General features: G+C 37.8%; 4 protein-coding genes across 8 annotated transcripts; all 4 read left to right on the top strand.

Moving 5' to 3' along the window:
* Nucleotides 1-3199: 3199 nt before the first annotated feature.
* si:ch1073-303k11.2 (leucine-rich repeat neuronal protein 4) lies at nucleotides 3200-5289 on the top strand. Its single transcript, XM_068326355.1, has 2 exons — nucleotides 3200-3325; nucleotides 4125-5289. The coding sequence occupies exon 2, from the start codon at nucleotides 4127-4129 to the stop codon at nucleotides 4913-4915; it is 789 nt and encodes a 262-aa protein (XP_068182456.1). The 5' UTR covers nucleotides 3200-3325; nucleotides 4125-4126; the 3' UTR covers nucleotides 4916-5289.
* Nucleotides 5290-5432: 143 nt separating this feature from the next.
* LOC137603121 (thiosulfate:glutathione sulfurtransferase-like) lies at nucleotides 5433-9055 on the top strand. 3 transcript variants are annotated; one of them, XM_068326358.1, is made up of 4 exons: nucleotides 5433-6221; nucleotides 7331-7462; nucleotides 8087-8249; nucleotides 8428-9055. In XM_068326358.1, the coding sequence occupies exons 1-4, from the start codon at nucleotides 6209-6211 to the stop codon at nucleotides 8480-8482; spliced, it is 363 nt and encodes a 120-aa protein (XP_068182459.1). In that variant the 5' UTR covers nucleotides 5433-6208; the 3' UTR covers nucleotides 8483-9055. The 3 variants fall into 3 exon arrangements, with proteins under 3 accessions (XP_068182459.1, XP_068182457.1, XP_068182458.1); XM_068326356.1 differs by lacking the exon at nucleotides 5433-6221 and adding an exon at nucleotides 6654-6765; XM_068326357.1 differs by lacking the exon at nucleotides 5433-6221 and having other exon boundaries at nucleotides 6804-7462.
* A 382-nt stretch (nucleotides 9056-9437) lies between these two features.
* On the top strand, nucleotides 9438-15548 carry top6bl (TOP6B like initiator of meiotic double strand breaks). Of its 2 annotated transcripts, XM_068326231.1 has the most exons (12): nucleotides 9438-9648; nucleotides 10045-10098; nucleotides 10177-10298; nucleotides 11017-11100; nucleotides 11185-11240; nucleotides 11613-11684; nucleotides 11844-12039; nucleotides 12510-12633; nucleotides 14231-14362; nucleotides 14441-14936; nucleotides 15114-15212; nucleotides 15324-15548. In XM_068326231.1, the coding sequence occupies exons 2-10, from the start codon at nucleotides 10080-10082 to the stop codon at nucleotides 14617-14619; spliced, it is 984 nt and encodes a 327-aa protein (XP_068182332.1). In that variant the 5' UTR covers nucleotides 9438-9648; nucleotides 10045-10079; the 3' UTR covers nucleotides 14620-14936; nucleotides 15114-15212; nucleotides 15324-15548. The 2 variants fall into 2 exon arrangements, with proteins under 2 accessions (XP_068182332.1, XP_068182333.1); XM_068326232.1 differs by lacking the exons at nucleotides 15114-15212; nucleotides 15324-15548 and having other exon boundaries at nucleotides 14323-14362; nucleotides 14441-14506.
* A 2097-nt stretch (nucleotides 15549-17645) lies between these two features.
* Nucleotides 17646-25191, top strand: pola2 (polymerase (DNA directed), alpha 2). 2 transcript variants are annotated; one of them, XM_068326253.1, is made up of 18 exons: nucleotides 17646-17894; nucleotides 18407-18531; nucleotides 18679-18767; nucleotides 18860-18917; nucleotides 19061-19170; nucleotides 19453-19652; nucleotides 19881-19969; nucleotides 20227-20379; nucleotides 20969-21031; nucleotides 21139-21190; nucleotides 21578-21696; nucleotides 21794-21832; nucleotides 22155-22228; nucleotides 22823-22931; nucleotides 23011-23117; nucleotides 23601-23657; nucleotides 23741-23867; nucleotides 24320-25191. In XM_068326253.1, the coding sequence occupies exons 1-18, from the start codon at nucleotides 17813-17815 to the stop codon at nucleotides 24470-24472; spliced, it is 1806 nt and encodes a 601-aa protein (XP_068182354.1). In that variant the 5' UTR covers nucleotides 17646-17812; the 3' UTR covers nucleotides 24473-25191. The 2 variants fall into 2 exon arrangements, with proteins under 2 accessions (XP_068182354.1, XP_068182355.1); XM_068326254.1 differs by lacking the exon at nucleotides 23601-23657.
* Nucleotides 25192-25263: the final 72 nt, after the last annotated feature.

The following is a 25263-nucleotide window of genomic DNA, read 5'->3' as shown; positions in this document are numbered from 1 at the left end:
CCTTTTTCAGGATTGACCAACCGGCCTACAAATGTTGCAAAACAATGAGGTGTCCTTTAGTCACTGATATTTTCTGTTTAACTAAGTGCGACTGAATGCATTGTGTAATACTTTAGAGCATGTGTAGCTTATAAGATACAAAGACATGAGACGAGTGCAATCTACGATAAAAGTCAATAGAGATTTTCTGTGTTCCCTGGTTTTCACATACTTGTTTTCACCTCTTGTGTCCTCTTTCCTTATTTGAGTGCAGCTCCATCATTTTGTAATATAATCCTACCCATCCGCAAGCATGACCTCATACACACAAATAGTATGATCACCACATCTATCTTTATCTCTTCTCGTGGGCACTCATTTAGTTTTTTATTAGCTGTATTAGTCACAAACTAATTTGGTTACATTGACAGTATCATAATCAAATAACCCAGTACAAATTTACATAACTTAAACAGTTCAAACGGAAGAGATGAGATGTTACAGCTTCACATGAGAAAATTCTTTATGGGAGGACTTTGAACTGAAAGATCTGAGAGATGGATTGTCTTGTTCCGAAAAGTATGTTGAAATTAGTCACCTCCTCTGATAAGTCACAGCAAACCACTATCATCCAGTTGTCATGAATCTTATCAGCTGCTGACTCTGCAGGGTAGAGAGGAGATGGTTGTCTCACGCAGTCAAAAGAATTTTGTGTTGAGCTGAAAAAAATAACAAATGTAAAGATGAGAGTAGATTTCAGGAGGAACCCTCTGTTCCCTAGGCACCTCCTAGGATGAAGAATGTGTTTCCCCCAGACTGTGTGGACAGTTTGTGGGAGGATGCGTCCTACAGCTGATCCATACATGTGCTTCTGCAGTAAGACATATTTTGATATTTTGTTCATTGTCTTGGGGAGTAATGCATTAATCTTGATGGAAAAAATGGTTCAGGAATTATTGATTAAAGATGAGTTCTGATTAATGTTTATCAGGTTGTTTTTGGAATACTAAAATAAAATTATACAAAAAAATTAATTAAAGAGGAATGTTTGCAAAGACATGCATGTTACTGATGGTCGTTGGAGCATTGCATAATTTAGATATTCTGATAATCTTGTAACCATACAGACACAATGAAACCATTAATCAATCATTGACTAATTGCTTGGCATTAGGGAAACAAAATCCATACTATTGTCATACTAGCAGTTGTGTGATGTTACACTTTGAGCTAAATCCTGAGGCGAACGTTGTTGTGCAATGCAAAAAAAAATTTTTTTTCATATTCAGTATTAATCTCCAAAATCTGTGCAATATACAGGTATTTACAAAATTTTTAAAAAGCCTGGTGGCAACAAAAAAATTACCAAAATCAAATGTCTACTGGACAAATTAAGCTTTACAGATGATACAAATCAAGACTTTGGCATCAAATGTCATGTCAGTCCAACCAAAAGTTGTCTACATAATATTTTCAAACCCACATAATGAACTAGTGATGGTGCAAAAAGGCTGGGGAAGTCAGCAGCTCATCAGAATAATCAGGTGCACTGAATGTGTGTGTGAAGATCTGTGTTGCTGATGTTAACATACTTTTTTTGGCTAAATGAAAATGTTGACCTGCTGTGAACATTAATACATATAAAAGAATCAAGACAAGTTGTTGACCTTGTTGAGATGGTTAAAGAAAATCATGTGAAATAAGAATCATCAGTCAAATGTTTCAATCAGCTGCTGGAGGTGGCCCCAGTATAAACACATATATGTGTGTGTATGTGTGTCATTTACAGAAGAGAAAAAAAAATCATTTGGTTATACCAAGTCTGTCATGTGTGACAGCTAGAGTCAAGATTGGCTCATGAGCAACATTATGACTTATGCCAGTCACCGAGAATCTCAGTCTCTACCCTGGAAACTTCTAATGATCAACCAATTTAACGGCAGACTTGGTACTTTTCACACAATACTAACCAAAACTCCCTTTAACTGAACCCATAATGTTATCTACTCTAAGATTAGATTAGAAAATTGTTGCCACATACCAAAATCTAGATTCAGACTCATTTAAATGTTGCGCCTTCATTCTTGCAAACAATCATCTCACTCTCACATTTATCTATCTACAAGGACTGAAAGGAAATAAGGCTACACCTCAGGTTAATTTTGAGGGGTTCATGAGACGGGTCTGGTTGCGTAACATCCTTTTTTTTCTCTCTTTAAGTGAGTATCTACACAATATACAAGCGCTTCTACACAGCTGTGCACACAAATGTGAGCACCACATGTTTTCCCAGTTGACTACATAAAACCTTGTATAAAAACAAAAAAATAAATCTGTGCTGTTTCCTGCCGTCCAATTGAAGTGTCTATTGTATCTTCTAATATTTTATTACCTCTGTAACCCTCATTTAGCTTCAACGTGAACGAAAGTTGATCTTTGTTTCATACTCCTGGGTGAAATGCTTTTTGTTTATTTCATATAAACAAATACTTAAAAAAACCCAAACTTATTTCATTTCAAAATGACACTAAAACAATTTTTTGAATTAAAGGCAAATGTTTTAAGTCACGTAGGCCCTTGGAGTTTTCAGGTTGAAAAAGAACAAGCCTCTGGCCTGGTACTTTTCCTTTAATCTGTGTGATGTGGGCACTTGGAAAAAGAACAAACACAAGTTCTTTGCCAGGTTTATCCCATAAAAGGATGTGAGAGTAGAAAGGGTTGATCATTCCCTGTCCCAGCTTGTCACAATGGGGGTGAGAAGCAGTGGAAGGGGGCCCATAATAAATACACATGGTTGCATTCTTCACCCCCTACTCTCAAAGGCGCACATAAACACACACTGAAGTGACCTTATGTCTTGTTAGTTTCTAGAAGAAGACCTGCGGAGTACGCCGAAGCTTAAGACGTAATTAAAACAAGTCAGCTACACATCCAAATTACACAAACACATACTGCAACAAGCACAAGCCTGCCTCATGCTACTGCTCAGCGAATTAAAATGCCAGGCATTATGTGGCACATGGTAACTGGCACACGGACCCCCAAATCCCTGCCCCCTTCCCCATAGGCATTCCACAAAACACAAATATGAAAGAGCGATTCCAGTTGGACTCTCTTCTGAAAAAAAGAAGAGGGCACAGAAGAAATATGTGAATAGTTTCAGAAAGAAGTAGAAGTAAAAGGGAGGGGCATGGGGGCAGAAAAGGAGGGGTGTCGCAGGGGAGGAGGAGGAGGGAGTCTGGGGGAAAGCAGCTTAAAAGAGTGAGAACAGAAGACTCCAGGCAGCACACTTTAAGAGGGGACTGAGTTGGAACCAGGGAGAAAGGGGAATAAAGACAACACACAGGTACAGTAAACCATTTTAAACACATTTCTTTCTTTGAATCACTATTATGATGTTTACTAAATAAAATGTAGTTTTTTATGTGTATTCAGAAAGCATCAGGCTTGAACAGCATGGGTCTTAGGATTCTAGAGTGTAAATCCATTCAACTATAGCTTATACATAACTCATCTGGCTTGGTGCCAAGAGAAAATGGAATCGCTGATGGGGCCAACCCAATGTGCTTTTCATCCAGAAATCAACATAGAGCTGTTTACACAATGAGGACTATAGCATCCCAAATGTTTGGTTACACAGGCCTATATCTTTGAGCGACAAACTTAAGTATAAAAATCCTCATGAAAAAGTCCATAAATTTGTTTTATGTCTTACCGCTCTCAACAAAGCATTCCTGTCCCCTATCTTTTAGCCACCACTGCACTCTAACATAACCACTAAACACAGCAACACACATCTCTCTGACTGTGTTTCATTGTTACTAACATTTAGACTAAAACTGTATGTAGTTTGTTTTACATCTAACAAAAACCCTAAATTATCTCCTTGTCTTGTCTCCACTCATGCCAGCCTTGCCATTTCTGTATAGTATCGACACAAGTTTCTGTGTTTTGGGACTGTTTTCACATTATAACCGAAACCAAATTAACTCCAACTTCATGATTTCGCCTCTTAGATATGATCTTAACAGAAAAACAATTAAGAATGATCTATTTATTTTTTTAGACTCAGTGAGTGTCCAAGTTGTCATGATAAGTTAAGTATGTATAATCTTTCTTAACATTTGTCATTTTTTTTTCCATAGAGATGACGTCACTTTGCAGGAACCTGGCTTTGCTTCTCTTTTTTCTGAGTGCCTCACCTTTCCTTCACTCCCACCTCTTCGCCTACGCTGCCTCTACTTCCCCTCCCATTACCCGTCCAAGGATCATCTTCTTTACAGATATGGGCTCGGAAGACTCTGATGGTGATGATTACTATGACAACCACAGCTCTCCTCCTGAACTGTTGTCTTCCATGACGACTAACTTACACCAAAGACCTCGGCTCTGTCAATATAGCCCCTGCCTGGAGAATCAGGAGCCTTGTGCCCAAATGTCAGAAAGGACTGGATGTTTATGTCCTGGCATCAGTGGGGCCGATGTGCCTCCTCATGCCCCACGCATCCACATACTGCAACCAATCACTGAAGGGGAGAACAGAGGGAAGGTAGAAGTTCAGTGGTGTGCTCCTTCGTCTGTCGTGTCCAAATACAGAGTAGTGATTCAGGAAACGGAACGTGATATCCTTGAGTTTAAGTCCTCATCGCGAAGAGGTTTCATCGAATCTTTGGAACCTGGCATTAAGGTTTGTGTGGAGGCTGTGAACAAGGCAGGGCACAGCCTCCCATCAGAATTCTCTTGCAGGCGATACAGCTCTTTTGACTCATCTGACCATAAATTGTTGGCTGGGATAATAGGAGGTGGGGTTTCCCTTCTTCTACTTCTCATTATGGCAGCTGTGATCCTCTGGAAATATAAAATGTATAAAAAGGCAAAGAGAGAATCCAGTGATGGACTAGGGAACCCTTCTTACAGCACAGAGGGAACCCTGTGACCCAGATAATTTCAATAAAGACAATCCATCCCACTCATGCTGAACGGGACAGGGGTTACAGCAACAGTGCATTCAGACAAAGCTAAATAGTTCTGTGATGTTGTCATGATGACTGCATAAATAAGAAGTTGTTTACAGACCTGTTTCAAGGCACATTAAAGTATTTTGAGTAAAGAAGTACAGTGTTTATAAAATAAGATTAACAAGGGTAGTTCTGTTGCTTTTAGTTTAGAAATCAGGTTTATTTGCTGGCAAATTAACCTATGTTTTTATTATATTGTTATTTTTTCATGGCTGAATTTAATTGTAAATAGTAATGATTAATAAGATACACTGTTTAAAACTTTAATAAACTAAAACTTATTTTAATAACACTTGTGTAAAATGTCTGGGCTGAATTTTTCATCTCAAAGCTTCTGCATGGAGTTGTAATATTAAATGGTAATAAAGTAATGAAGAAACACAACAAATTTGTTATTAGAATGACACAACCATGCAGCTTTAATATACCTCTGAAACCTAGCCCTGTGAATGTGTGCTATAGCGCTCCAACAAAAATTAGAAGAAATCTCCTTCACAAAAGTTTTGCAAATGTTAAGGCAGGTTTTTTTTCTCTGTAATGACTGTAATTTTTCATTTGATACATTGATAATAACATTTTAATGGTATTATGTAAATATAATGATAAGCAAACTGAATGAACTGAATGTACAAGGGAATTTTGTATAGTTAGGTTGTTGTTTTTTACTTTTGGTACATTAGATTTGCTGATAACATGCATATATTTAATTTGAATTTGGAAAGTGAGATATTTAATTTAGCAGAATATTTTTATCATCTGTTTTAAGAATATAAGGATATCATCAGTGTGTCCATCTGTCCATAGGTAATAATTTTTGTATATCTAATTTGCGTATCTGACAATTTACATATGCATCATATTAACCATTATAATTGTGTCATTTATTGTTTGTTTATTAATTCTGCAAATCTTTTTTTTTTTCAATGAATTCAGATTTTTATTGCAACTCTTGGGGTTGATCATCTTTTCCATGCATTAGCCCCAGATAATAATGCTCTATCTAGATGTATGAAAGGAATGAAAGATATGTCATACTGTGTATTTGATGTTGAGGTGTCTATTTTCAAATTAGGATTGGTCAGCAGTTAGAACGGAAAATAAAATTCGAAATGCTTTTGTTTTGAAAAGCTCGACGGAAGTCGATGTAATGGGAGGAAAAGGAAGCTGCTATTTCTAGAAGGTGTCACTTGAAAGAGCGCCATTCAGGCAGGATGGCGGGCTCAGGTGAGTGTGGATCAGTTTCACTCTGAGACACGGGCGTCTGTCGCCTGCTTGAATGATAGAAACAACTATAATTTCGGAAATATTTGTCGAAATATTAAACACGTGTTTTAAATATAGTTTTTTTTTTTTATTACCGTAGTTAAAGTGGGCGTAAAAGTAAAAATTGACAAGTTTTAATAGCATAAAATGTTTGGGTGTTTCAATAGTTGCGTTAACTGTGCACCCCACACACTAATCTGATATTTGACGCTGAATATTTTTAATTATTTACTGTTGAAAGTTTTTCTTTTTCCATTAAAATGACTCGGCAGACTTTTTTACCACACCAAAAAAATTACACAAGAATTAACTTTTTAAACATGTTATCAACAAGTAGAACATAATTTTCTGCATACCTGTGATGGGTGTTTCATCTTTACTCCTGATTTTTAGACTTAAACACAACAGGAAGTGTAAACCAATGGTTGTGAGGCACGACATGCAGGAGCAATCTTAAAGAGTGAAATGCACCCTGAGGATCTGGATTCATATAATTGCTCCCCAGGTGCCTTGACTACTCAGGATTTGTTTTTCCATAAATTCACAAGTATCATCCATTTGGAAGCAAAATAATTCAACTATTAAATATAATTCCTAGCAAGAGAGGGCTTTGAAAAAATGATGATGGGGCAAAAACTCTGGAAAGTTACAGAACTGGAGGCCTCATTTATCTACATATTGCGTATGCAACTATTTCACAATTATATTCTCCTGCAGCCCAGTTTCCCCCTATTATCATTGCACCTAAAATCTATAGACTCCTGATTATTTTACCTTCATAAATCAGTGTGATGACTCCTTAATGATAAAAAATATATGCCTTGAATTTGGAATTATATTTATCGTTATTTAACAGTTATTTAAGAAGATTAATATGTCAATAAGTTGTGTTCCTTCAGTAGTTGATAAGTAATTGTAATTATTCAAGTTCTACTAATAAAATTCTGTAGCAGGTTGTTAAATTCTTTTGAGGCTTAAATAAAGAGTGTAGTTTTACGGTAGCATTCAATAAAGCCTTAGCAGACGACATTCATCCAATGTGTGTTTGATGCATTCCCTCTCGTTGCCAGGCACCAAGGAAATCTCTTACAACGATCTGAAAAAGCTTGTCGGACAAAGCCAAGATCTTTTTCTAATTGACGTTCGGTCCACAGAAGAAGTGGAAAGAAGTGGCCGTATTCCAGGATCTGTTAACATTCCAAGTGAGATTCTCTTGAATTCACGTCCAGGGATGACAATATCATTATTAGTTTTAACACAGCTTATACCATTATCTCTTACTGAATTCTGAATTTTCGTTTCATGTCCTAACATTGCTACTTCTACACATTCTGAGTGGTTTGTTATGTGTACTGGATATTTAACAAATTGGATGATTGTCGTTTTTCAGAATTATGCATTATTTCTCCCTCCATTTTCTTAAGACGAGATGACCGTGATTATCTCGTCTTCAGCTGCTTTTTCCGCCTTTGGGTAACATGTGTTGCTGGCACCTATCCCAGCTAGCTATAGTTGAGAGTTGGGGAATGCCCCAGTTGCGTCTTCAGTGCAGATTGGGGCCACATGAAAGTCAAACAACCACTGACAGACACACTCACACCTATGGTCAAATCGGAGTGATCAATTCACCTTAATAGCATGTTTTTGGAGGTGGGAGGAACTCTGAGTACCCAGAGAGAACCCACAAAGATGCAGCGAGAACATATAAACTCCACGCAGAAATGAATCCAACCGCTTGCTGTGAGGTGACAGCGCTGCTCACTGCACCACCATACATTGTTCATGTAATCTGAAATGTATTTTCTGCCCTCTTGCCTGTCATTCAGTTGATACAGTAGATGCTGCCCTTGCCATGGATCCAGATGCATTCATGACCAAGTACGGCAGTACCAAGCCACCAGTGGATGCACCAGAGCTGGTTTTTCACTGCCACATGGGAAAGAGAGGGGCGCTGGCCACGGAAAAGGCCCGCAAACTAGGATATACTAAGTAATAAGCTCCTATTCAGTACTATACATTTTAAAAATTAATATTTCTTGCAAATTCAAGTCTTTTAGATGAATAGCCCTCACTGTTTCAATATTTAGCTAAAGCTCACCCCAATTTTGTCTATTCTGTTTTCCTTCTCTTATTGTTTCAAAATTTGTTCTTCTGTCCTCTCTTTCAGTGCCTGTAATTATGCAGGAGCCTACATTGAGTGGTCTGCAAAAGAGGGGGAGTGATCCTATGTTTGAAACAAACACTAATTTAATATATTGTACACAAAGAGGGTTCACTGATCCTGGAAACAGTAAATGATTGCAAATATTAAAATGAAAGTGAAATAGTGCTGTCACGTTATTTAAATAAAGAATTCGCTACATCCTGTCAGAGACTTTTATGTGGACTTGTTATGGAAAATGCACAAAGCCTGCAGCAAAAATGTTGAACTACATTACCATACCTTCCAGTTAATTTTCCTGAGACATTATTTGTTATTTGATCATTTGTTGAACATTGTGATGTTAATGTTGAAGTAACATGCAGTTCAATTTTAAATTCTAGTATTATGAATGAATTCATATATGTGATATGGAACAGATGTAAGCTTTCTTGTCAGCCATTTGAAAATACAAAAGCAAAATATTGTAAAAGTAGACTTATATTAATAAGGTAGAAGTGCTTCCATGGGCCAAAATACATTGTAAAATATTCATGCCAATTTGTAATGACATTCCAACGATATTTGACTGTTTAATAATCATAGATTGGGATTTTATTAGATGCAACCTAGGAGAAATAAAACAATTACAGCACTTCAGGACAGCCATTGTAAGTTTCTACAAATTGGTGTCTTCTTTTCTAATTGAGCTTTGCTCCAGTAATATTCTATGGTTACTGCATTATGAAATGCTGGGTATAATGTAGATTCAGATAACTTTATATTCTGTTAATAGATAATTAAATAGCTCCGCTGCTGTTCTGTCAAAGCTGCTGTCAGATAGTGTTCGGTGCGTGATGACGTCATTCCAGAATGCGCGCAGGTGGAATTGAGGAAAGTTTTCAGGTTGAACTCTGGATGAGAAGATGCTCAGAGAAATACAGCAGGTAGTGTGGAGATGAGTGGATATCGTTTTATACGTTTAAAAAAACAACAACTATTATTTAATTTCTGTTAAATCCCTGCTTGTATTTCATTTATTTTTTGAAATGGTGACGATTTGAGGCGAGCTAGCAACGTGATCTGTGGCTTTAGCTTCGTGCTGCTAACCCGGGGGCTCGGTGCCGTTCAAGGTGCTGCGGCTGCTCCAGCTTCTGGTGAGGGAGAGGCAACAACACGGTCTAAAGAATGCGGGGGGGCTGCTGGTGCTTCTCTGTCCCGACTCCCCCCAAAATCTCACCTGCACTGGTAAAACAACACTTTCACAGCATCTGGGTTTCATCTAAAAAAGAGTCTGAACTCTTCATTGATTCTTATTATGGTGCCAGTCAGAGGAATACCAGCTGGAACCACTTCATGCTGCATTAAACTCTACCATCCTGCCAACACATTAAAATCAAACGTTCTGAATTAAAAGCCCATTCAGGATGGAAAAATCCAAACTGTGTTGTGTGTAGTAAGACTGATGTGACTCAGAAAACAGGACCAGTGTGATGTGTGTAACCACAGCCATCCTGAACACTCATTCTTTAAAGCTTATTATTTTATTTTTTTTAAAAAGAAGAAGTGTTTAAGCAAAAATACCAGTCAAGCATCCCAAGATACACTTAATACAAAGTTGTTACGGTCATATTTGTGATGTAGTTGCAGGAGCTGGTCCCTGGTGCACAGGTATTAAAATGGAAGATCTTCAACCTGGTACGTACACACACTTTGGATAAATACACACTGTTGGCTTTCACGCAGTGTCTCTATATCAATACTGTGCTGCATTAGTCCTGACAGATTTGAAGGGGAGCATGTTTCCCAGTGTCGGCCCCTGTCTGCTGTCTGACCCTGAGGAGCTGTGCACCTTCACTGATCTCTACGGTCCCCTTAAATTACTCCTGTCATTCCAGGTACAAGATTTAGTAATAACAGAGCCTAAACAATGAAGTCTGTTGGAAGGTCCACATATCCAAAGGTCGCTGTTTAGAAACACTTTAATGATTTCTGCAACTGTTAATAATTAATGCACTGAGCCAAACCATATTAATTAAAATCAGTATTGATTTTCATGTTTTGTTGCAGGCATATAGTTCTGACGAGAGTTTCTATACCTGTATATCCCTTTGAGGAAATGAGTCAAAATTTATGTGCAAATGTCAGTTTGGACTACGGGCTTAATTGATCAGACAATTGTCTTCAATAATTTACAGATTTTCTAAAACCCAGGTGTGACAATCCTTATGAAATATTTAAAAAGTTAAAATTATTGCTATTCTTATCAGAAAGTTAGAAGAAGGCCAGTATCATACATTCCAAGCATTAGTGGCTCAGCATGTAAGGACATGCAAAGAATGCAATTATTTCTTTGTAGTTGTTTATCTGAATGAAGGGAGAGACATACAAACATGGATCATGTAAGGATGCGCTCTGTGAGTCTAAAACAGTCTAAATTCTATAAATAATCTAATAACATCATGTTTTGTTAACTTCGACTTTACAGGTGCACATAAGAGTAAAATTGCAAAGCAGTAGTTCTAGAAAGTTCATTGTATTCCCTTTAAAATGTAAAAGATGATAGATGATCACAGTGATGTAACAATACTTTTGTTCTGTTTTTGCAATGTACAGACAAAAGATGCAGCACTTTTCAGTCCAGACTGTTGTGCTCAAATCGAAGCATTCCTAGGCACTTTCAGTTTGTCTAATGCAGGGGTAGGATCCTTTAATATCTCACGTGTGGATGCAGTTATTTTTTACAACTGCTGGCAAATGTTTCACTGCATTTTTTTCTTCCAGATCAAAATCCACCTCATTTTGAATTCCAGCCAATGGACCGTTCAGCGAACCATTAGGTACGACTTACATTGAGCCCTAGAACTGTTGTGTTGAGCGTTGATAAGAACTTTATTTTTACATTATTTGTTTCAAATAAATTTAATATGATCAATTATCAATCTATCAATAAATTCTTCAATTATGTATTCACTGTAGACTGTATCATACAGAATTCCTTTTTTGTTTCATGAAGTAACTCATGTAAAAAAGTAAAAATTGACCTTACATACAAAAACTGCAAAGCAATAGACAGGTTCTTATATTTTTTTGCATGACGACACAGTTTAAAGCAAAAGAACACAAAGTTCACTTCTCTCGTTTGTTAATTAAACCCCTGTCAGTCTGTTTGGATGTAAAGCGGTGCTAACATTACATAAATTTTCTTACAGTGCTAAGATCAAGAGTAAGATTGCATTGGCGAACCAACCATCACTGATCTTTGATGTCTCCTGTAATATACAGTCAGTAATGCCCTTTTTCAGTATTCTTGAATCTGCAGTTAAGTTGGACAGACAGTCTTAGTTCCAGTGGATAATGCATCTGTTGATGCAACAAAAAGCATGTTGGAAACAGGAGGGCATGTTGATTAGAAGGTGAATGATGTCTCCTTGTGTTTGAAGGCCTCCAGTCTGTGTGAAGAAAGGACACTGGTGTGAAGGAGGACACCCTGTCATAGGAGGCAGGTTGCCACTCAGTATTCCTCCTGACGTCCTGGATCAGGGCTTGTTTGGAGAGCTCAGCGTTCAACTCGTCACAATCCTGAGCCCCTGTGTGGTGGAGTACCCCAATTTGGCAAGGAGACTCACTCAAATACAGATATCCTTCATGGATTTTGTTGTAGTTCAATTTGTTGTTTTCATGGACAGAGGATTATGGAGCTTTTTGGAATGACACTCTACTGTTTTTCTGCTCATCTCACCTGGTCAGCAAACACTGGGAAACTCAGTTGCTACAAATCAGTAATAGATAGTAAGACGGATTGTATATGGAGAGAATAAATATTAGTATAATGGTGTGCATTTATTGGAAATCCTTTCCAAAATAAGGAATTTCATACTGTTGAAGTCAAATGTTTACTTGAAAAGTAACAAAGAGTTGCCTAACAAAAGAAACGAGAAATAGAGAGAAATTCAAACACAGTGTACTAATTGAGGTTGACTAGGCTTAAGGATTGAGAGTCAGATGGACAGAGGGTGGGGAGTTTTTTTGTATTTTGTGTTTTCCTTAGTCAATGTTGTTCACGTCTAAGATTTGAGTTAAGCTTCTTTGACTTCATAACTGTCTACGTGTTGGTAAGCAGCCCTAGTAATGTTCCTGTAATCGGCCCATCCGCATTTTTCCAGAACCTCCCATTGCATTTGGACTGTCAAGAACTGGGCCTGCAAGGCCTTCGATGTTCCTCCCCCAAAGGTAGAAAACAAACACTAAGTGACACAACACGTACTGATGACAAGGATTTTTTTTTTTCTTCTGCTAGAAGAACTGTAAGGATCTGGTTTCTGAGGAAGGATGTAAACAAATCTCAAGTAGTTAAAGGTCCAGTAGGTCTTTCTGAAACACTGAAAAACGTAATCAGTTCCTGACTATGAGGCATTCGGTTAAGGCTAATATCAACCACATGTGTTTCTCTGTGCAAGGCAATGCACGCTGGCCAAGGGCTTCTCATAAAGACTTTTGTGGATCCCAAAAAGACCCTAATTTGAATCAGAGGAATAAAACATAATAAACTCACAGGAAATAGAAAGAGGAATTTTCACAAAGACCTTAAAGTGATAGCAAGAGGAAAGAAATGGCTCCACAAATGAACATCTGGGCTCCAGCAAAGAAATGAATATCAGGTTATTGGAAATGTCCTAATAAAATATGCTTTCATGCATATAAGCTGCAAATGTAGTTAAGATTCAGTTGTCACTACAGGGAAACAAGATGTGGAATTTTCAGCAGAAAAGGGGTTAATAATGTGTTTTTCCATCATGACTTATACTAGAAAAAGTGTTTACATTTGTTATGTCCAACTCAACCACATCTGTTCCAGCATCTAATCATACCTGGGACTTGATTTAGTTTTTGTCCAAAGAGGGATTTTTGAAGGATAAAACGTTTTGCATGTGTTATCAATATTTGTATTTCAACTGATGTTTAAAGAAGACAATTCTGGCAACTTCATTGTGCCGAAATTATTATTTTACCTTCAAGCTAGTGCCCTATGAACAAAATCTTTAGAGCATTTTCTTTTATACAGTACCTGTGTACCTATTTCTCATTCTAATTTCTTCCGTTCAAGCCATAATTACACCCTAGAGTGGTCCTGTCAATTATAAAGATAAGTGCAGTCATTTGAGTTGAAACAAACTAAGTTGATCATTCAGGTGAATGGAAACAGCTGGCTGATACATAAATGTCTGATTCGCCTTATTAACCTAGTTGTTTTCTACAGTTGTTTTGTATGGCTTTTGTTAATGAGCTGTCTGGTTGCACTTATTCTGTTAAATGGAAAATTAAGTCGCTTTTTAGAGCCCTCAGCTGTTTATCACAGGAGGCGCATAACTTTTTGATCATTATTTATTTATGGGAACATCTTGGACCATTTAGTGGAAAAGCTAAACACTGCGGCCCTGCTGTGGGAACTTTCTGGATTTAAGTTTTTTTTAAAAGGCCATGCAGGCATCTACATTCCGTATAATCATCTGAGTAGTACTTATTATAAAGTATATGACTGAAGTTTAACCAGTACTTTCAACTAATGCTTGTCATGACAAAGCGAAAAACTGATTGAGTTTAAATGGTCTTACTTCATATTCTTTCTTTAATTATTTTGGCTGGTGGATGACACATTGAACTCCAAACAAACAGCTAATGTCAACACCCAACCAACAGCCTTCAAACAGTGTAGATTTGTAGTGCATTTGCTGTTTAAGGTGGAAACATCACTCGTGCTCAAATTGCCCTTGTGCTTTTTTCCCATTTTCTATTCTGAAAAACATAAAGAACTTTATATCTTCTGCAGATCTTGTGTACAGTGGTGGCACTGTTTACACTGTTCTTCAAGAAAACTGGGACAATCAAGAGCAGAGACTCCTGTTTTTTCTGTTCCTGCAGTACAGTGACTGTTTCACCTGCCAGCTGTCTGATGTTATGGGTGAGAGACAAAGGCACATATGTCTGAAAACGAAGTTCAGGTGGGGCTTCACTCAGCTGATCTGTGACCCTCCCTTAGCCACAGAGGTGCTGATAGAGCACCACCTAGAGGATATTCTGGACAACAACAGTCATGCAGTGACAGCAGCTTTCCAGAAAGAACTGAAGAACATTCTGAAAGCCCAAAATCGCAGTGAAAAGGCAAGTCTGACGTGCATATACACATTAACTTCCAGACAAGAAATCCTCTTTTTATAATTAATAATTTTATGTAGCAGTGCACAGCAACTGCTTCATGACATATTTGATCTATCAATTTACAAAAAGATTGCTGTAATCAAGAAAATACCTAATAATCTGTTTATACTCTTCAAACTGTTTATCAAGCCAATATGTTATAATTTAGCAGGACGCGGCATATTAATCTGATATTGTGTGTTTGGTCGGTATGTGTTACATGTAAGCATCAGGAGAAGTTGTGTTCAGCCGTTGAGGTGATTCTAGGTTCGTCCATCAGTATTGTGAGCTGTAGCAGCAACATGGACTTCAGACATGCCTGCCTCAGCAGCATGAAGGTGTGAAAAAATATCTTTTCGTAGATATTTATAGTTCATCCATTTAATAACTTTCATTAGCAGGGAGGTTCTCAAGTAATGTGGTACACTATGAATACATGTTTCATAAATGCAGCCATACACACAAGGATATACATGTAGACAGTGTGACTGAAATTACATGCATCTGTTTCTCAGGTACATGACACTCATCAGCTGTCAGCATCCCTCCGTGAGTCACTAAGGAAAGTTACATTGTGGAAGTTCGTTCCGAAGAACAGGTGCTTCTCACCTTATGTGAGTGGGATATTTGCTGATTCTTATACCAACCAGCACATCATTGTTTTTAGAGGTTTAAGAAGTCTTGTTTCTAAACCAAAATCTAACATCACATCATTACTTTCACAGAGGGAAAAAGTCTCTGGGGCTGATGAGTCTACCAGAACGGAAATGTGAGCATCTGCTGTTTGGTCTTGAAAGAGTTGTTCTGGTTGAAGCTTATGGAAGCAAACACTGAGATGAAAGTGGAAAATATTATTTAACATTCATGATTTAAAAAGAAAAAAATCTCATCTACATCTCATTTTTGTACAGTTTGTTTGAAAATTTAAAAACTTCATTCAATAAACTGCCTTCATTTAATAAACTACGTACAATGTTTACATGTTTACATACATTGTATACATTCAATGTATGTATTTTTATTGAGACTTTGAAGTTGCATCATTCAGATTTTTTTTTTTATGTCATCAATTAAGCTGAACTAAATAGACAATAGTTAACAAATGTAAACAGATTGTAACCAGGACAAGTATTGTCAACACCCATAGTGATTGTTCTTTGTTTGCATAATATCCCCGTTATCAGTTCTGTAGTTTGGAGCAACATTCATCTGTAACCCACTGCTGGATAGTACTCGCTTCTCTAGGTTTGTAAGGAGGAAGGAATGGAGTGCAATGACCACAACATACCTCAAGTTTTAATTGTCAGCAGTACAAATTTTAATTTGGAATGAAACTTTATGCAACAGTACCAAAAAATAACATTGGTTTGGAAAATAAGAAATGTAACCTTTAAAGAAAGAAAATATATTGTTTTAAAATTGTTTTTAGTGATTTCAGACCAGAGGGGTTCTGATATGTCTGAAATCCAAAGTTGAGAATTCCAAGGGATCATTGTAGTGCAGTTTTTTTCTAATATTTTTCAAGTTGGTGATGCCAAAGGTGACTGGTACGATCCTACCGTGAGCAGATACTTGGTCTGTGAGGCAACAGGACACCACTGTGCTGCCCCCGTAGCATCATGAACAACATAAATTTCTTAGAAGACAATACTGGAGTATGTGTCTTCCCCATGTATATAATCGTGGGTTATTACATCCCGCTTCAAAGCGGTGATGTATTGTGATTGGCACGGTTTATCCATTCGTTCGTTTGTCCACCAAATATCTTTGCAATCGTCACAGATAGAAAGATTAAACAAAAAGTACATTACTTGGGCGGCAAAGGGGATGACAATGAGATGATGACCTTGACCTTGAAAAAACTAGGTCACGGTCAACTTTTGTACACTCAGGAACCAGATAGGATAGAAAGATAAGGGAGAATGCCAGAGTGATTAAGACCATAGATCAAAGCTAGTGCTTTGATCAATGACAGTAGGTCAGGGTAAAATATTTAATTCAGGGGTGTCGTACGATCTTGCAGTCTATGACTGCATTGGTTCTAGTTTATTTATTGTTCAGACATGTACAGATCCGATATGGTCTATGTTCTGGTCGCTGCTGCTGAAGCAGTGACTGGAAACAAACTGTTACTGAGGTGTACCATGAAGACATGTCAATTCTAGTTGGATCAGTGTATGGGTAGTCTGTTCCTATGGCCACATAACAATATTATGAGATGATAAACGTTTATTTGCCCCATATGCAGTATCTGAGTGGCACACTCACTTCTGGGGCTCTGTAAAAAGGGTGCATACGCTCAAAAATGTGGCCTGTGGTCAGGATTTGAACTCAGAGCCTGAAGTGGCCCTCAGAGGGCCATAAAAAGGACTATAAATTCAAAAACAAAAGATTGTGGGAGCTGCAGTAACACAGAAGTTGACATTAATTTATCACTTTGGCTAATACCAGTAGTTTTCACTCTTGCAAAATTTGAAAGTAACAAAATGGCACTTTTGAATTTTCTTATCCATCAGTCAAAAAATGGCAAGGCTGCTGCTGTAACGTTGTCAAACAACCCGGAAAGATTAAACGGGATATTATTTATGACAAATGAAAGTCTGCAAACATCACGCACACTCTTGTCATCATTCGAAATGGACATTTCTGCACACAGTAGTAGAATCTTCAGTGTTCTCACAGACCTCATGGCGCGAATTGTCATAAACACCTCGCAAAGAAGTTCAGTATTTGTGCGACTAATTTCAAAATAGAGGTTTTCCGTAATTTCATTAATAATAAAAAAAAAACTTCATAGCATTATGCTTACAGAAACGTGGTATATTGTTATGGTTCTATCTGATGCGGTTACTCAATGGATAATTTAGAATTAAAACTGCTGGAGTCGTGATTCAATAGATCACTTCTACCACTGTTGTTGTTCTGAAGTTGAACTACATGCCTTCAGAGACTTTAATTTTGGTGGTCGGCCAATTTCCGTTTAGCGCAGTATTGTGACGTACTTCCGGCCGCCAAGACAGACGGCATTTTCCCGCGGCAAACTGAAACATCTAGCTGACTTGATGCACACCGTTCAATTTGACTTTTTTTGTGTTGAATTTACAGCTTGTATGATTAACGGCATTATTTCGGCCGCGTTGTAATGAAGTTGTAACAACTTTAATGTAATTGCCAAGTGTCAAAACATTAGCGCGGTACGGATATAAGTAAAACTATGGAAGTAACTGAAGAGAGTCTCAAGTCAGAGCTGGAAATGTTCGGCATACCCTGCAAAGAGGAGTCCGTCCTGGGCAAGAGTAAGTAGCTATTTTAGCAGTCCTAAATGTTCGCTAGTATGTCAACCATTCCCTCAACATCCTCTGAAGTTGTCCGCAAAGTGTTTGAAGCAATAAATGCATACAGAATATACTGTGTATATTTTTTTTAAACAACGTTAAACACATTTGTTTTTTTTTATTATTACATGACCATTGGTCGTAGCTGTAATCGTCAAAGTCATTTGTTAAATCCACATAGTTATCTAGTCCCATTTATGATCAGTGTTTGTATTCATTAATTTAACATATTTAAAACGTTTAAAACTTTCATTTGTGCCTTTCATACGATAAATTAAGGTAAAGTGCTCTTGATGAAGAATAAATGTGAAAATATGCATTGATCGTGTAAGTTTGGTGATACTAGTATAAACACGATGATGTGTGTGTAAACAAAACATTACTGAGAAGACACTGCTTTGTTAAAGAAGTGCAAGATGTAAATGAGCTTCAATAGTTAAATTAGTCCCTTGTGTTACATCTTTTTTTTCCAGTGGTAGAGCAGTGCATTTGTAACAGGATACAGGCAGATGAGATGGTGCTGGAGTGGGTGGCCTACAGCAGTACAAAAAATGGACTACAGCTCAGCATGGCGTCACTCGAGCAATTTGACCATGAGGTAATATTTCTAGTGAAATTATGAAATTATTTGTAAATAGTTTTTTTCTTTTTTTGTTTTAGGATTTAGTGCTGGATGTTAATCATTTAGCGCATTGATTCACGGTCATATCAAGCAGACACTGTGTGTTCATCTTTTTCTTTGCAGGTGTTAACCAAAAACCATAAATCCAAGCAAAGCTTCAGAAAAGAAGAACCCTATAGCAGAACGTTGGACATCAATTCACTACAGGACTTGTATCCTCAGTAAACTGACTGTCCTGCAATTTCTCTATCTGATTGAGTCTGCTGACGCCATTCTGTTATTGTCCTTGACATCAGTCATTCAGAATAAAAGCTGAAGAGGAGGAGGAGAACCTGCTCGATTCCTACTGCACTCCTGCTAAGGTCGGCAGTGACTCATGGTTTCATTTTTCAAAAAAATTTGTGAAGTTAATTGACAGTGGTGTGGGTCTCCTTCACTGAATGTGAATCACTCTAATGCCCTGTTATAACCGTGTATGTATGTATGTATTCATTCGTGCACACAGGGCTCTCAGAAGCGAGTACTAACCACTCCTGAACACCCTCAATCAAAAAGAAGTGCAGTTCTGCTGACCAGTCCGGGCCTTCTGTTGTCACCTGCCAGCTTTTCTCCCAGGTACCAAGACTCACTGCCCTGAAGAGAATTAAACATACGTAGGTAGCATATAGCAGGAAGTGACAAAACTAGATCACAACAGCAAATCTCAAAATATAGTTTATTTAAATGGATTATGGATAAATAACGCCATGTCATACTCTACAATATGAGATGGAGGCATTTTATAACCCTGCAGCTCCAGCAACAATTAAAGGGAAAATGTTTATCACTATTGGGAGATGAAACTGGGGGTCAACGATGACTCTCAACTTTGCCACTGTTTTCATTTCTTTTTGAAAGTTTGACACCATCACAGAAATACAGCCAGCGAGGGGCAAAAGGAGAAGTGGTGGTTACATTCGGGGCCATACAGGGCACTCGTTGGGTAGGCAGGAAGGCTCCAGGTGTAGGCGTCCAAGTGGATTTTCTGGAAGGACTTGAAGACTCCCTCCACTGTAGCTACAAGTACATGTTCCAGAGGCTTCGTGATGTTCGAAACGGTAAAAGAACCTGTCTGTAAACACATAAAACTATTGTTTTTCTGTTGCAGTGCATTCTGGAAAGAAGATGGTAAAATGTCAATTAAGTCTATAATATGTTTTTGAGGTGGACACAGTCCTTTTTCTTGGGGTCACACAGAAAGTCATTGATGGCCATGAATGTCATACAGATCCTTCCATAGTACCACCTACTTGAGGTTGAACATCAGTCCATATTTTTTTCACCAGTGTTGACTGAGAAGGTTGAGGAGCTCGGTGAGGTTCTCCGGTCTCATTTCAACATTGAAGAATTCTCCCCTGTCTCTCTGCCTGCACAGGTACGGTAGTGTTCCTCAGAGTTTTGGAAACATGAATTTCTTACAATTTAGTGTTTTAATAACATTAAGTAAATGCAGGAAGAATTTACTTATGTAAATTGACAGATTTACCACAGAATGTTTGTGGAATATGCAACTCATATCTGTTTATCTTAAGGTATTGCAAATAAATTAGAATCTAGTAAATTGAATCAATTTGTATATTTAAATATTGAATGTCTGCTCATTTTGTTATGTTTCTATCACTTCCCTTATAGGACAGTATTACAGTGCTGGGTCAGGTTTGCTGCGATAGCAATGGCAAACTGAATGCACAGTCGGTTCTGTTGGAAGCAGGACCGGAGCAAGGTGGTCAGCAAGTTCCTGTTGTCTTGTCAGAGCTGAAAGAGTACTCTCTGTTTCCTGGCCAGGTGAGCAGCAGGACGCTCTTCTTTTGTGCCTTGTGTTCTGGTATAAGTAACTAGAATACAGTGGACTCCCAAAGTGGTGGTCTCTCCTTTCCCTGTGTACTGAGGTGTGTGCATCAGGGTACATGACCACCAAGAGTAACAGAGCATGCCAAAGAGCTGGACAGGAGACTCATCCAGTGTCTGACCGAGAACTCTGACAACCAAAAACAATTTCCATATATAAAAATGTACTGTCTGTATAAAATGAAACTACCTGACAGGTGGAGAGACAGAATTACTCTGTCCTAATTATTAATTAACTCTCTGGCTGTCAGTGACGTCTTCAGACTTCAGTTATGTTTTTCAACGAGGAGGGCTGGGAGTCTCTGGTGAAGCTTGTCAGTGAAATTCAGGTTTCCAATCATTGAATTTAGCGTAATGGTGACTGATCCAGATGAAGGTGAATCGGGAAAAATGAAAAGTTGTTGCAGAACAAAAAGCAAACTCTGATCAATGTGCGGAGCATCAGAAAAAAGTCAGACGAAGTAGAATAATTCCTGCAGAAATTGTGGCAGCCAATGAGTTAATATACTGTCTTGTTTTTCCTCAGGTGGTCGTAATGGAGGGGATGAACACAACAGGGAGAAAGCTAGTGGCTTCTAAACTTTATGAGGTCAGCTGCAAGTGGACAGGGGCTAAGGCTTAAGGATATTCAAAGATCCTTTATTTACAAAGCAGAGTTTACTGGACATATTTCAAAATGTGAATGATCTCTTACAGGGAGTCCCGCTTCCTTTCTACACGTCTGAGGTGAAAATGGAGGGGGACGAGGGTAAGAAATGATGTTACTATTTAATTCAATGCATCATGTTAATAGTACAGGACTCTTTGTCTATGTTGAATAAGGTCAACTGAACATGTAGAACATTTCACCTATCGTAAACTAAATTTATTCAGCATTTTCTATAAATCCAGTTGACTATATACAACATGGAGATCTACCATGACCTGGGTGACTGACAATCAGAACTTTCTTTTTTCTTTTTTTTTTCTCCATAAAATGGCTTAGAAAGCTTCCAGTGACTCAAAGCAGAATGACTGTTTCGCTTTTGTCAAATTCAACTCTAGGTTTTTTATTGGTTCATGTTATTATGAATTTTCCTCAATCGGGGATAAATTAAGTTGCTCCATATCTTGGACTTTTTCATCTTGTTTGCAGAGCCTACAAATGTTCTGGTAGCATGTGGACCTTACACTCCCTCTGACAGCCTGACCTTTGACCCCCTGCTGGACCTAATCAACATCATTGTCAGGGATCGTCCTGACATCTGCATACTGGTATTTTTTGTTTGTTTGTTTTAACCAATAGCAGCCCTTCTATCTGTCACCTGATCACGTGTCATGTTTGTATTTTCTAATATTTTCTTCTCCACAGCTGGGCCCATATGTGGACTCCAAACATGAACAAATTGAGGTATTTTTTTTTTCTAGTTTATTTTATTCATTCATTCATCGTCTACCGCTTCATCCGCTGCCGCGGGGGGCCGGAGCCTATCCCAGCTGACTGGGGGCGTGAGGCGGGAGAAACTCCGAGCGAGGCACCAGTGCACCATGGAGTTTATTTTATCTTTAAATCAAATCTCCTAAATTTAATGTTTTACTTTTGAAAGATAATTTGAACCTCCATATTCAGCGCTCTAATGTGAACGAGATTAGTTAAAAATATTATTTAGTCGTCTTCTTTCCACATCATGTTTGTTGATCATTAATACTTCTGACCATCTCAATCCCTGTAGAAAGCCCAGGTGACTGAGACGTTTGAGGCCATTTTTACGAGATGTATAGAAAGTATCGTGGATGGGACCAGAAGGTGAGTCTCGTCCTTCCGGACCTGAGCATTTCACTCATGATGCCTGGTAATGTGGCTTAATCGAAATATACGGCATTAATTTACTTAATTTATCACTGTCTACATCTTTCTATTAACGTTATTGTTATTATTCTGTTAAAATACAGATGCTGGCCATTTAATTAGAATATCATGATAATGATCATTTCAGTATCTTCATTCAAAAGGTGAAACTTGTACAGTATATTCATCCATTCCTCACAGACTGATATATTTCAAATGTTTATTTCTCTTAATTTTCCAATTTCTTTTTGAAACTCGGTGAAATGGTACATCTCCCACATCTACTAATTTGGTTAACAATTTGACTTGCAAATTGATGATGAAAAATTTAAAAGATGAGATTTTTCATTTTCTATCACATGTGACAAGTTGTTGCTAATTGTGGTTTGATACATCCTGAGATGTCAGTGCTATTTTTATGCTTAACTGACATATCAAGCTCCTTTCTTTATTTTCTTGCTTTTAGTGTAGTTGACTAGACCTCAGTCTACAATGTAAAGTAACCAGCTTATGCATATCTATCTTAATATAATCTCTTTCTCTTCCATATAGTGTTGGCTGTCGACTGGTGTTTGTGCCATCCCAGAGAGATATCCACCATCACTTCATCTACCCACAGCCTCCCTTTACACTGCCAGGCCTAAGCAAGGACCAGGCTCAGGTCAGACACAGAAACTCCAGCTTGGGGATTGTTTGTGATTTTTTATTTTTTTATTATGTGTTTTGTTCCTACTTTGCAGCGTGTCACCCTGGTCCCTGACCCCTGCACCCTTCTGATTGATGGTGTGACCTTTGGATTAACATCCACTGACATCCTGTTCCACATGAGTGCAGAGGAGATCAGCAGGTTCCTAATTTTTACGTCTCTTCGTGGAGCAATAGAGCTTGGTTTGAGATTATTTTGGGAAAATGCATAGACTAATGCTGCTCCTCTTAGTTTTATTTTTCTTCAGTTTAAAGTACTCTAGCAGTTGTTTTCCACCCACCACGGCCTCCAGTCTTCACCCCTTTGTAGGGATTAGTTTAAAAAGGCCGCGATCAAATAGAATTATTAATTTGTTACTGAATACTGTTTCTCTTAAAACTGTTTTCACACTGAGAATAATTGTAAAAATCAATCACGACTTTGTATATTGACAATTATCACAAAAGCTGCCATTCATAAATATTTTGATTATAAATTCTGTCCAAGAACTTCCCAGTCTTTTAATTCTTTGAATTCTTTAGAGTTTGCTTCTAGAGTTCACGCAAACTCTAGAAGCAGCAGTGGTGTAGTATCATCCTTATCTCTGTGATAGGCTTCATTAATTTAAATTGTTCTGTGTTCCAGTGGCACTGGATCAGACAGATTTTCACGTATACTGAAGCACATGCTGACTCAGCGGAGGTAGAGTCTCCATTCACTTGTTGTCTTGTTTGATTGCCCAAGATTTTGGCAGACTGATTCCCACATGTGTGTTTTCACCTCAGCTATTACCCACTGTACCCGCCTGCGGAGGAGGTCAACATGGATTATGAGAAGTTCCAGAGCTTCGGACAGCTGCCGATCACCCCTGACGTTCTCATCGTTCCATCTGAGCTGCGCTACTTTGTAAAGGTATAGTAACAACTATTCAACATCTTTTAACTTCCAGATGCTGAAGCCATAGTACCTTGAGATACAAGTTTAATGTGACTAAAATAACTAAAATCATTTTAATCCCTTCAAGCCTTGTAAAAATCTTGCCTGTGCATAATTAATTAAATATTTTACGTAAACAATGATAAAGTGTAAAAAGAAAAGCTAAACTCACAAGCACACGCGCTACATCTTCAGAACGAGATCCGGCAGATGTTGTATCCATCTGCCAACGTATGGAAGAGAACAAGCTGATGTTATATTTATCCACCAACTAGGGGTGGTGTCCCGAAGCTCAGCTCGTATCTCTGATTTTGCTCATACGTCAAAGAAAAATACGGACAGCTCAACGGCTCGTATCTCGAGGTACTACTGTACATATAAAATGATTATATTATTAAATGTATTTTCCGCTCCCATTTTTTGTTCAGGATGTGATTGGCTGCGTATTTGTCAATCCTGGGCGCCTAACCAAAGGCCAGGCAGGAGGGACTTATGGAAGGCTGCTTATTCAGCGCAATGCACCATCAGGAGACGGGAAGAGAGTCAGCCCCTGTTTGGCAGCTCATGTGGTGAAAATTTAAAAGAATAAAGACTTTGGATCCTTGGAAACAGATATAACAGATAGAACCTGTTTGATGAACGGGACCAGTGTCTGGGACCAGTTTCCTCACAGCTTTGAACAAAGCACTCTGCAAATATCATGGTGTATATAATATGTTTAAACGTCCACTGGAGACAAAATCGGGTTCATTTTTGTACAGAATGAAAGTTGGATTCAAAATTATCTCTTTCCAATAAAGTTTTGTCTCCATTTGTACAGTTTCTTATACAGTATTACCCTTTATCTGTTCCTGTGGTTCAATTAATAGGACAAGGAATCCTGTTTCAAGGTTCTCATTGGTCTTTGAATGTCTTTTAAAGTTAGTCAATTTAAGGAAAAATTAATGGGCTGAAATATTTTGAATTGGCTTAAATAAGGGAAATAAAATTTATGTCAAAAAAAATCTTTTGAATTTAGAAATTGTACTTGCAGAAGTGACTGCATTCAAATGATCTAGATTATGGAAAATTATCTCAGCTATTCCTGGATGATATAAATTCCAGGGTTCATCTGAAGATATTTCCATTTGTAGTGACACAGCCAGCACAACAAATGTTTGTGTATTCAAACCTCTCCTTTTTTAGTTCATTTGTGAGATGTAAAGTCTCAAAAGAATTCTCTGTTCCACTAACATTTAATATTGACCCATTGCTAAAAATTTTATATTCATTAAAGGCACTTAATCTTGAAAGCTGTTGAAAAGTCTTAAATTTCATGTTGAAGTTTGATTTTTTTTTGGAGTCTTATTTCATTTGATTTACAAAATGTAAT

This window comes from Antennarius striatus, chromosome 10 (assembly GCF_040054535.1).
Source record: "Antennarius striatus isolate MH-2024 chromosome 10, ASM4005453v1, whole genome shotgun sequence".
NCBI classification, from domain to species: domain Eukaryota; kingdom Metazoa; phylum Chordata; class Actinopteri; order Lophiiformes; family Antennariidae; genus Antennarius; species Antennarius striatus.
Note: the sequence above shows the minus strand (reverse complement) of the source record. Positions and strands in the feature narration are given on the sequence as shown.